This window comes from Carassius gibelio, chromosome A13 (assembly GCF_023724105.1).
Source record: "Carassius gibelio isolate Cgi1373 ecotype wild population from Czech Republic chromosome A13, carGib1.2-hapl.c, whole genome shotgun sequence".
NCBI lineage: Eukaryota > Metazoa > Chordata > Actinopteri > Cypriniformes > Cyprinidae > Carassius > Carassius gibelio.
Window position 1 is genome coordinate 26,467,161 of NC_068383.1, and position 11,552 is coordinate 26,478,712.

The window sequence follows — 11,552 nt, forward strand, 5'->3', positions numbered from 1 at the left end:
TAATGATGTGCGCTGAGCAGACATAGATCTGACATCAGTGACATCCCAGCGTGAATGACGCGGGAGGAAAATGGAAAATTCAGTGTTAATCAATGGAGGGGAGCTGTGCTGATCCAGTACGCTCCTGGAGTTGATCTACTAAATGAAGCAGGAAATGTCAGGCCATGTATAACCAGCCCTGAGGGCAGACCATACGCATCTGTGTGTGAACGCAACGGCTTCTGACTCATACCGTTAGTCACTTGACACCCATAAAATCAGCTACTGAAAAAGATACTGCTTTTTCAGACCACGTCACCACTTTAATCCTCACACACAGTCCCTGGCTGTTTTCAGTTACACAGAATCAAAATATAAAAAATTATGTTTATTTGCCAGGCAGGGAATAAGATAATATGATTTATATGTATCATTATTCTTGAAGGAACATTATTATTGGTTTCATGTGGTTCCTTTTCATTATTTCCATCATGAAATTTCTGTAAATATCAATTTTATATGATATCTTGAAAAATCCTCATCTGGTAATCACAAATGTCTAAAAATCCTGGAGCTCTGAACATTAGTGTCACCATAATGGATTCAGTGCCATGATAAGGCTTTGTGAGTTTTAATATTCTATTAAACTGTTTTTATTCATGGCTGGAAGTGATTTGCATAGCTTCAAGGGTGACATGTCCTTGTTGACAGATTGGACATTACCATAGCTCTCCATGCCATCTCTTTCAGCCTTCACACACAGCTCGGCTCCTCCGTCGCTCATGCATATTCAGCACTTCAGATGAGTGTGATCTGTGTGTCTACAACACTCTCTGTCATCTACCATCATTTCTCACCCTCGGGGTACCTGCTTTAGGAATATATGGGTTGCTTTTCGTATATAATAACAGTAAATAGTATGGAAGCCCGTTTCTGACACAGAATAGTAAATTAATATGTAATTCTGTAATTGACATAAACTCTTTTTTTACACCACATAATAAAAAATTAAGGTAATTGCAACTTTATATCTTGCAATTCTGACTTTTTCTCTGAATTACATGAAAAAAAATCAGAACTTTGAGATAAAAATCTTTGATTGCCTTTTTATTTATTTTTTATTCTGTGGCAGAAACAGACTGCCATAGTACAGGGAAAGATACTATTAAGCTAAACAGGTTAGACAGCTTGTGTTGGGTTTGATATCAGGGTAACATTACATTAAGATTCCCTTTGTAAAGTGTTTATTAAGGTGTTTATAAATGGCTAATAACTAATTTACAAAATCGTTAGAACTACTTATCAATAACGTATAAACACATTAATAAAAATAGTGTTTTTAATGCAATACCTGCCAAATAGTGAGCCATTTTCAACTTTTTTTTCAACTTTTTTATTACAAATGCTTGATAAATGCATTGATAAATAGTTTTTTCAATCCACTCAACACCAGATACCTGATTTATTTCATGATGCAGCAAAAATAGACTTTTATAACAAGACTAAAGGTTGTTGTATTTGTGATTTTCTCATTTATATCTCATGTCACTTTTGTTACTATGTTGCTTACCAGTAGATACTTTGTATCTTACCCATAATACTCATAATAAAGGTTCATGATACCTATCCACAGCAATAGGTTTGATTTATCAAGACAAAATTACCTTCACATAAAATCATTTATTAATTAGTAATAAACATTAATAACCTGTGAAAGTGCACCTTACAGAACTCTATTGCACATAACCCCCATTTATTGATCATTATCACTGTAGCTGACCTCTGAGCCTTTTTATAATATTCTAGAAGAGTTTGAGTCACTTTTGGTCTTTTGCAGCATCTTTATCTCTGTTACTCTTGCTACGGACAAATTATGATCTACATACAAAACATGAAATAAGGTTATGATTGCCTACACAGCAGTAAGTAACTCAAAGGCTTGACACTGGAAAACAAAAGCTCCATTGAAGACGGCAAATTGAATTTGGTAATATCCATTAATGTCACTACAGCAAGAGTGAGAGAGAGAGTGAGAGAGAGAATGCTCTTCAAGGTAATTACCTTCAATTTTCTGCTATTAAACTCCATCAGAATGGACAGAGAGCATTTCAGAGATGAATCTACACACATTCAGAGAGCGCTGGCCTCCACTGCATCCACAACCGTACAGGAACAACCTTTATTTACTTGTGTTTAATTGCACGCAGACTCCTACAAGCTAATAAAGTAGCAAATAATCTGAAACGCAAATACATGAGATCAACATTTAGAAAAATAAGGATGAATTTGTTTGGTATGTGTCTTAGAGATTTGTGTGAAATATCCTGAAGCAGCAGGTTGAGTTTATAAAATGCGTCACATGAGTCTGAACAGTTTTGAAGCTCTGTGTACTTTACATAAGAAGCTTGCTAAAGAAGTCACTCTTACTGACGCAAGAGTTTCCACGCATAAAGTTTACTGTGGCAAGAGATATAGCCAAAAAACACACCATAATATACAAGTATGGAAATACTTTCCTGTACTTTTCTATTCCAGGCAATGTCATTTATTTACATACTTCACTTTAAATTTGCTCCAAATAATAAAATACTTAATGGTTATTTAAAAACATTTATAACTTATTCGGTTTATCCTCAATAGCAAATGGAAAGGTTCAGAAATGCAACATTCCAATGAAAAAATAAAATATTTTGTTGAAATGCACAAAATAAAAAAAACTTGATTATACAAAGCGACCAGTGGTCTGGGGCAAACCTCCAAATGTGCCTCAAGATGGCTTAAAGTGATTTGAAATAAGACAAAACGGCATAAAAATAAGCTAAAACAACAATTTTTATTATTTTCCTCAACTGAATGTCTTGATATAGGAGGTAGGCTAATTACAAAATGTTTGAGCACTTTTATAAAGAACATTAATTTTTCTTATGCCAAGCTCTAAAGAATTTCATTATGTAGAAATTGTGAGAAACAATTAATTTAAAATCTCTATCCTTAATTCTTATTACAAACGACTGGAAAAGTTGTGTAAATTAATTAGTTAAAAATAGTGTGATCCCTGAAGAACATTAAGCTGTTATTTTAATTATTATTATTTTAGTGATTTATTTTACTTTACAGAAACTAGGAAGTAGATTAAAATAAGTTTTGAGGACAAAACTAGGCCTATTTGAATATTGTTGTGAACTACGAGTCTAAATATTTGAGAACCGCTAGTGTAAGTCTTTTACGCACAGAAGAAGTCCATGTCCTACAGAGAGAAAGAAAACAAAATATGCATTATCAGACTAAAAGGTAGGCTATAATATGAAGAGCAGTAGATTAAATACTCACAGTGGTTGGGATCTCAACCGTTTTCTCCTGAAAAACATGTGTCTCATTGACATAGTTACTGGGGAAATATCCAATCACACCCATCTGATCTACATAGCGCTCACCGTAGACCTGCAAAAGCAAAGCTGCTGCTGTTATTTCTGGGTTTGCAGATCAGCTGAGGGAAATGTCAAATGTAAAGACGCACACTTCCAGACCAGAAGACTCCAGCTCCCTCTACAGGCTTGAGTTTAGAAAACACATAGATCATCTGGCCACGTCTCAGGTTGATGTATCTGCAGTCTGAAGCCACGTAGTCTTCAAGAGCTTTAGCCATTGAAATCACATCTGTGAGGCAGAAACAAGACTTCATAAACAAAGAACAGGAACAGATAATAGGGGTACCAAAATAAAACAATAAGTGAATGTAAATATCCTACCATTATTGCCCAAGAAAAAAAGATGCAGTTTGTTGAAAACAAGTTGACCAATGTGTGATGTAAGCGGTTACTAACACAACAAAATGTAAGCTCTAAAAATCTATGAAACATAAATAGGTTTAGACAATAGTAATCATATTTAATAACTAAACTTAATATTGTTTCAGATTCATGAAACATAGTTTTGCCATATTAGTTGTGTACTGTGATGAATAGTGTAACTCACATGAACAGTCCTTGTCTGCACAGATCTTAAAGTTTGCCAGTTTCTCCATGAAAGCAGCGTGTGTCATGTGACCCACAAACCCCACACAGATCAACAGGAAGATCAGGCCGAGTGATTTGTCCATCTTCAAATAATCTTGGAGGAGGAATCACTTCTCACTGCCACATTCCCTGATAAGAGTCCAGCTGCACATTCCAGCTTCACTCCAGGGAAAACCAGCCGCTTCCGGACTCACACTCACTCTCCAGACAAACACAGACACGCATTTCTGCTACAACATGAACTGCAGACTAATAACATGGCACAACACTTATTAACAAACATTACATTACATGCTTCATGCATAACAATAATGAATATGTACAAAGACAAATGAAGGCAATACAGTTCATAACACTTGTTTGTGTACAGTCACAACACATTACACATTTTCATGTCTGCGATTTAAACCAAAAATAAAGTTCCCTCCAAAAATTAACAATACCAACATATATACTTGTAATTTCTATCAGTGCAAATTTTTACTGAAGCCTGTAGAAATAATAGTTCCCTTTGGATACTACACTTGTACTGCGTCTTGCTAGACGCATTTGGAAAAAGTCTTTTTTCTCCTGAACTGAAGCCTTTTTCAATCTCGCAGTGAAACTGCATGGCCATTGGTTCGTGGAGTAACCAATGGCTAGGCAGCGGAGCTGCATGAGTCTATTGCGACGAAGCCAAAGCCCGCCAGCATGGGTAGGGAATCTGGCAAAATAAAAAGGCATTCGCCACAGGATTCTCAGATTTCTTCTCATCCAGCGACGATGCTATATCTCTATGCTGATCCGAAGCCACTCACCATTCACACTCTTTCGCAGCTGGAATTGGGACCTCTCAGCATGGCATCTCGCTCTGCCCAATGCTACCCTCTTCCTAAATGCCAGGGACCCCGCCCTGGGACACCTGGAGTGCCTGGGACCCCACCTGGGAGCATGTTGTTCCCCAGCCAATGAATATCGTTCCTAGGAACAGTTTTTGACTCAGCCCAAATGAGACCTATAGTCGCGCCGGAACGGGCTCTGGCCATACGGAGTCTGGCGACCTCCTTCAAGATTGGTACCTCTCGCCCTCTCAAAGTGTTTCAGATGATGCTGGGCCTCATGGCAGTGGAATAGTGGTGGAAATTATGATTCTTTCTAGAGATTCGTTCATTTTCAGTTCGTTCACCAAAATGATTCAGAATCGTTCACTGATTCATTCAGTGACCATTTCTTCGTATTACACAAAATAAGCCAGCAGGTTGCAAAATAGAGTGTATTATGTGTTATGTCTTAAGTCAATGAACGTATTCACTTGTTACAAAAACTGATCTGGCTTTATTGAAATGTGTGTATAATCGCTAATAAGAACAACTTAAGTCTAATTAAGTTGTTCAGATGAACACAGCACAAGGTTTTCTTGCCTAATTAGCATTTTAATTGTTTGGTCAGACAGTTTGAACATTATATATTCACATTCATAAATCGGGGATTAAACGTGGAGTTGCTAAATATCAAAACAAGCATATGTGCACAGTACAGCTTTGCATTTTTGCGAGATTGACATGCTAAATGGCAGATTAACCCGGTTTACTCTCATTCATTTCGTTCACGAACGACGTGTGTGTATCAGTTCAGTCATTTCATTCACGAACGAGATGTATCATTCAACTCATTCACGAACGACATGGGTACCAGTTCAGTCATTTCGTTCACGAACGATAAGATCTCTAGATCTAGTTCAGACTCATATGAAACTCGTTCATTGAAGGGCGTATTCGTTCACTACATTCAACAAATCACATACTCTGTCACATCTCATACTCGAAGGCTATTGGCTCGAGGTTGAGTAATTCTTTGACAGGATGAAATGCCTGTTACCCGGTTCACTGAGCTGCGTATGCGCTGCTTATAGCGCCGCGCTGCTGCGGAGGGAGGAACTTCACTGAACGAGAAATATGAGTCAGTGGACAGCGTGAACGAGAACGATTCGTTCACTTAAAAGATTCGTTCAAAAAGAACGATTCGTTCACGAACGACACATCACTACAGTGGAATCACCAGTGCTATAGTTGGGTCTGCTTCGTATGCGCCCCCTTCAGCGCTGGTTGAAACCACGGGTTCCATCCCATCAGTGTTAATTTTGGCAGGCATTTTTGATTTAGTCTTACTCTTGAGATGAAAATGCTTAATAGTCTTAGTCACATTTTAGTCATTTGAGTCTTTTATAGTTTTAGTCAATGAAAAGTCATTGCATTTTGTCAACCTTTAGGCATTACTTTTAGTCAATATTTGACTAACTGAAGCCTGTAGAAAAAATATTTCCCTTTCGATACTACACCCGTACTGTGTCTTGCTAGACGCATATGGAAAAATCTTTTTTTTCTCCTGAACTGAAGCCTTTTTTAATCTCGCAGTGAAACAAAATTTTGGTAGCTATTTTATAAGTCAAATTAAAATAATCATTAATTATTTTCTCTTTAGACCAAATCAATTAAGCTTATGAGTAATTTGAATCAAGAACTGGATTTGAAAAAAACTAAATTATGACAATTTTCATTTTTGGGTGAACTATCCCTTTAACAAAAATGAAAAAAGGAGTAACTAAAAATATTATATATATTGCGACGAGTGTCCCGAGCTCTCATCAGCCTCGCCCTGGAAACAGAGCAGGCACACTTGCACCTGCTCATTATGGGCTGAGCGGTCACAACTGCAGCCCATCAGGGATGGGCTTTATAAGCAGCGTCAACGAACACAGAGGTAAGAGATGTCTCCAAAAGACTTGGCTAACAATTCTCTGTGTTTCCCTCCCGACACCAGCATGTGACCGCCAGCCCACAAAGGACACAGACTTCACAGACCCACACAGCACTGCGCACCGAAGGAGAAGAGAAGGCCGAGCACCGAGCACCGGAAACCCCTCACGTTGGCTATTTCCCCCTTCACCATCACAATAAAATCCACCCTTCGGGGAACTTACCTTGATCCTCGTGTCATGTGCTTCCTCACCCCGTCACACTAGTGGAGAATGCGGGCATTGCAGTTAGGGATGCACAAGTTGACCAGCCATAAATCAGAACCGGACGGTTTTTGCTTAAAATACACGATCGGCAATCGGCCGGTTTTTGGTCTTTTTTTTGACCGATTTTTCCGGAAGTTTGCTCGCGTGCACAGACTACATTGTAATCTTTCGCTATGTCATTTGTGTGGAAGAGTATTTCGAATACTCTGTGCGCAGGACACGGGCAGCCTATCAGTACTGGAAATGCAGAGCTTCATGTCTGAGGCACAAATAGCAGGAAGCGATCAGCCGTTGGTGTACTGATGCACAAATAAGAGTCCCTTTCCTGCGCGCACTGAAGCTGTGAGAGCATATACTGTACCGGTCCGCGCCCTGAACACTGGTAGACCGTGAAGAGATGTTCAGCTCAACTTCTCACGTGTTGGATGAGAAACGAAGTGTGAGTGTGACATGACATTCAGCCAAGTATGGTGACCCATACTCAGAATTTGTGCTCTGCATTTAACCCATCCGAAGTGCACACACACAGAGCAGTGAACACACACCCAGAGCAGTGGGCAGCCATTTATGCTGCGGCGCCCGGGAGCAGTTGGGGGTTCGATGCCTAGAACTTGCATACACGTTTGAAAAGCAAGAAATAAACGTGATTATTTTTTTATTTTACCTTAAAATTACATAGACTTAATTTAATTAAAAAATCACCTGCTGTAGTACACTGAAAAAAGTTTTTCATTCATCCAATTAAAACATTTTACGGTAATGATTCACATCTATATTTTTTTTTATTACTTGAGACAATAAGTTATTTATTTTTCACTGGCTCAAGTAAAAAAAATATTGATGTGACTCATTACCCTATTTTTTTTATTTTTATTGGATGAATGAAACCCTTTGCATCTTAGTTTTATTCGCACCAACATTATTTGATTTTAAAATTTTGGAAAATGTATTTATATAGCATACTTTTATTTAGTCTCACTGGTAAAGAGCTTTTTTTTTTTATTTAAAACCAAATTTAAAAACTAAAATACTGAATGCTGATTAAGAAACATCTTATTGAATGTGTGTTGATTGTGTTGTTTGGACTGTAGAACTATGCAGTTGTTGCCTTTAATTTCACATGGTTACAGTTAATGTATTTAACTGTAACCAGTTTAAATTTAAGGTCAGTTCTCTGTAGATTCAACCCAACTTAAAAACAAAAGCTAAATGCTGATGTCTGTACCATCTATGTTTGTATTGAATGTAGGCTACTTATTGTGCAGTTACTAACTGCCATTAATTTCAGATGGTTACGGTTATTGTTTTCAATAGCCAAAAGCAAGTTTGGCCTATTAAATACCAAATATCTTGTTTATGCACACTTTCCTTCTTTCTTGTTTGTTGCTTAAAAGGAAAAAAAAATCGGAAATTGGTATCGGACAGTTTGCTTGTAAAAAAATCGGAATCGGACATGAAAAATCATGATCGGTGCATCCCTAATTGCAATGAAGAAGTCACTGACCAGGATCCCACTACATCACTATCACCATTTACTTGGTTTATTGACGGACGTTTTTTCCCGGGTTATTTTTCTCACGACCCCTTCCTGTTTCCCCAGGTGGCGCTCCTCCCCCAACGATGGAGGATCTGTTAAAGCACCTCACCGAGGTGAGCATCTGCCAGCAACAGATTATGGAGCACATGGCCTCACGACAAGGGAACAGAAGGAGAGCTCGCTGCCCTGTTACCTGACTTCCGAGCCCAGGCTCCCCAACTCATCCCGAAGATGACGGCGCATGATGTCGAGACATTCCTTCAGATGTTCGAGCCAATTGCCGCCCGGGAGGCATGGCCCAGGGACGAGTGGGAGCGGATGGCGCCGTTGCTGATGGGAGCGGTTCTTATGAAGAGTTGAAGAAGGAAATCTTGGGGCAGGTCGCCCATTAGTGCCGCCCAACTGTTCCATGACTGGTCCTACAACCCACGGCGGCCCGCCCATGCGCAAGTGACCGACCTCTCACGCCTCACCCAACATTGGCTACTGGCCGGGGGTCCCACCGTACACCAGGTAGCAGAGCGCGTAGTAGTGGCCCGCTTCCTACGGGCCCTTCCTTGCCCTCTCCGGCAGGCGGCCGGTATGCGGAACCCCACCAACATCAACGAGCTGGTGGAGGCCATCGAGCTGGCGGAGGCCACCCAACACCGGGAGACTGGGGAGCGAGCGCCGCCCTTTCCCCGAAGGGTGGTCCAGGAGCCCCTTAGCGCCTGGCCGGTGGAAGTCGGGATCATCAAGGATCTGCCTGTAATGGTCCTCCTCAGCAGGGATTGGCCGGGGTTCGACCGCCTCTTCGCCTCCGCTAGCCCACTGATTCCGCTGCCAATCATTGAGGTGCCCTTCGAGCGGATCTGAATGGACCTAGTGGGGCCGCTGCCAAAGTCCGCCTGGGGACACGAACACATCCTGGTCATCCTGGACTACGCCACGCACTACCCTGAGGCCATCCCACTCCGCTAAGCCACCACGAAAGCCATTGCCCAGGAGCTCTTCCTGCTTAGTAGTCGGGTCGGCCTACCATCCCAGATACTGACTGAGCAGGGCACCCTCATCATGTTCCGGGTGATGGCTGACCTCTGCAAGCTTCTCCAGATAAAACAGCTCCGCACCACCGTATACCACCCTCAAACAGACGGCCTGGTTGAACGCTTCAATCAAACACTGAAGCAGATGCTGTGTCGAGTGGCTGCTGAAGACAAGCGCGACTGGGACAAGATGCTGTCCTATGTCCTGTTCGGCATCCGGGAGGTAAGCCAGGCGTCCATCGGGTTTATCCCCTTCGAGCTCCTATTCCACCGCTCCACTATCGAGCACGTCTGGGAGGCCAAGTCACATAAAAAGGCCAAGCTCCGAGCACCGGAAACCCCTCACATTGGCTATATCCCCCTTCACCATCACAATAAATTCCACCCTTTGGGGAACTTACCTTGATCCTAGTGTCATGTGCTTCTTCACCCCGTCACAATATATATTGTTACAAACCGTGAGGTCTGTGTGCTTGATGTTGTTTTCCCTGGGAAGCTCGCGTCAGACTGTGTGAATTACTGTGTGGTTTATAGCGCGATCTGCAGGGTGCTGGTCTTAGTTTCTCCCCATAACGTCTGTCAAGTGACTCTGTGGAGGCAGCTGTCGGACTGGAGTTTCCGATCATCTGGAAGTCAGCGTGGTGAGCGTCCGGCAATGCTTCAGTAACACGGTGGGAGCCGTGAAGACTGTATATTGTGTTGTATGTTTTTGAGTTTTGTTTTTGTAGTTTACTTTACGCGAGGCTGAAGTAAATGCATGAAATACTGACACACTTTCAGTTTTCACCCACCTGTTCACGTGGGATTAACACTTAATCCATAACCGACTGTGTTTACATGAGATACTCAACACGATAAACATTTGGACTGCTGTGTGTGTATTTGAGCGCTGAGAACTGATCGTGCGCTATATATGAGAACTGAGGAAGTGGAGCGCGAGAGCGAGAGAGAGCGAGAGAAAACACTTCTATCAGCACAATTCCACCTATCCCGCCTTCACTAATGCTAGTTCATGTTTAATTGACCTATCCATCCACTGCGGCTGCTATACTGACTAGATATGCAAACAATCAGAATCCAATGACTGGGACGCACATTTTGAAAGACAATAGCCTATAGGGTGCATTTTGAATATCCAGTAGTACTCAAAATCATTATAGTCCAGTCTCGTCTAGTTAACGAAAATGCGGTATAAATTTCGTCATAATTTCGTCATCAGATATTATTTTTAGCTCATCAGTGTCTTGTCATACCAACTTTTGGCCACTGGTCAAAATTAAAAAAAGGCTTTCTGCCTGGAAATGCTAGCAGTATGTTGAGCCAATCATTTATTCCTGCCAGTCCTAAAATGACATCATGTGCTAATCTGATTGGACAAAATGTCTGTGGTGTTCTACATAAATCGCCAGGGAGGCCTCTCCTCGCAGCGTCTCTTCACCCTGATAGAGAGCTTCCTGGAATTGGCTCAACTCAACCTACCCTCACTGAAATTTGCGCATATACCCGGAAAATTAAACAAAAGAGTGGACATTTTATCAAGGAGCACTGGACACTCCGCAGATGTTCAGAGGATATTGGAGATCTTTGGTGAGGCCGAGCTGGACCTCTTCGCCTAAGAAGAAAACTCTCACACAATTTATTGCTCACAGACCAGGGACGCATTGGCCCATGATTGGCCCAACCTCCTTCTCTATGCTTTTCCTCCAATCACCCCGATCCTACAGGTAATCAGGCAAGTAATGGAACAAAAACACAAGGTGAACACAAGGTCTGTGGAGTCTCAGTAACGTTCGTGGGATCAAGGCCTTTGGAATGACGAGCTGCTTTCCGTGCTGGACGTCCTCGCTCTCGATCCACCGATAGAGTAATACCTGGTGGATAATCATTCTGGTCCGGTTTGTCTGGTGTGTGGAAGGGGAGAAGGGAAGTGTGATGGAATCCTGTTGTGCGCTGATAACATCATCACTGGAGAAGGGAAGAATGGAAAAGATGGT

At 41.4% G+C, this 11,552-nt stretch overlaps 1 protein-coding gene across 1 annotated transcript; it reads right to left on the minus strand.

The window, feature by feature from the left end:
- Positions 1-2,417: 2,417 nt before the first annotated feature.
- Positions 2,418-4,894, minus strand: LOC128026568 (otoraplin). Its single transcript, XM_052613831.1, has 4 exons — positions 3,955-4,894; positions 3,497-3,636; positions 3,310-3,420; positions 2,418-3,226 (listed from the first exon to the last, which is right to left on the minus strand). The coding sequence occupies exons 1-4, from the start codon at positions 4,076-4,078 to the stop codon at positions 3,203-3,205; spliced, it is 399 nt and encodes a 132-aa protein (XP_052469791.1). The 5' UTR covers positions 4,079-4,894; the 3' UTR covers positions 2,418-3,202.
- Positions 4,895-11,552: the final 6,658 nt, after the last annotated feature.

Coding starts and splice junctions, on each gene's coding strand:
- LOC128026568 (XM_052613831.1), bottom strand. CDS start 4,078: ATGGACAAATCACTCGGCCTGATCTTCCTGTTGATCTGTGTGGGGTTT. Junction 3,421..3,496: donor GAGTCTTCTGGTCTGGAAGT/GTGCGTCTTTAC, acceptor TTGCTTTTGCAG/GTCTACGGTGAGCGCTATGT. Junction 3,227..3,309: donor CGGTTGAGATCCCAACCACT/GTGAGTATTTAA, acceptor TTCTCTCTGTAG/GACATGGACTTCTTCTGTGC.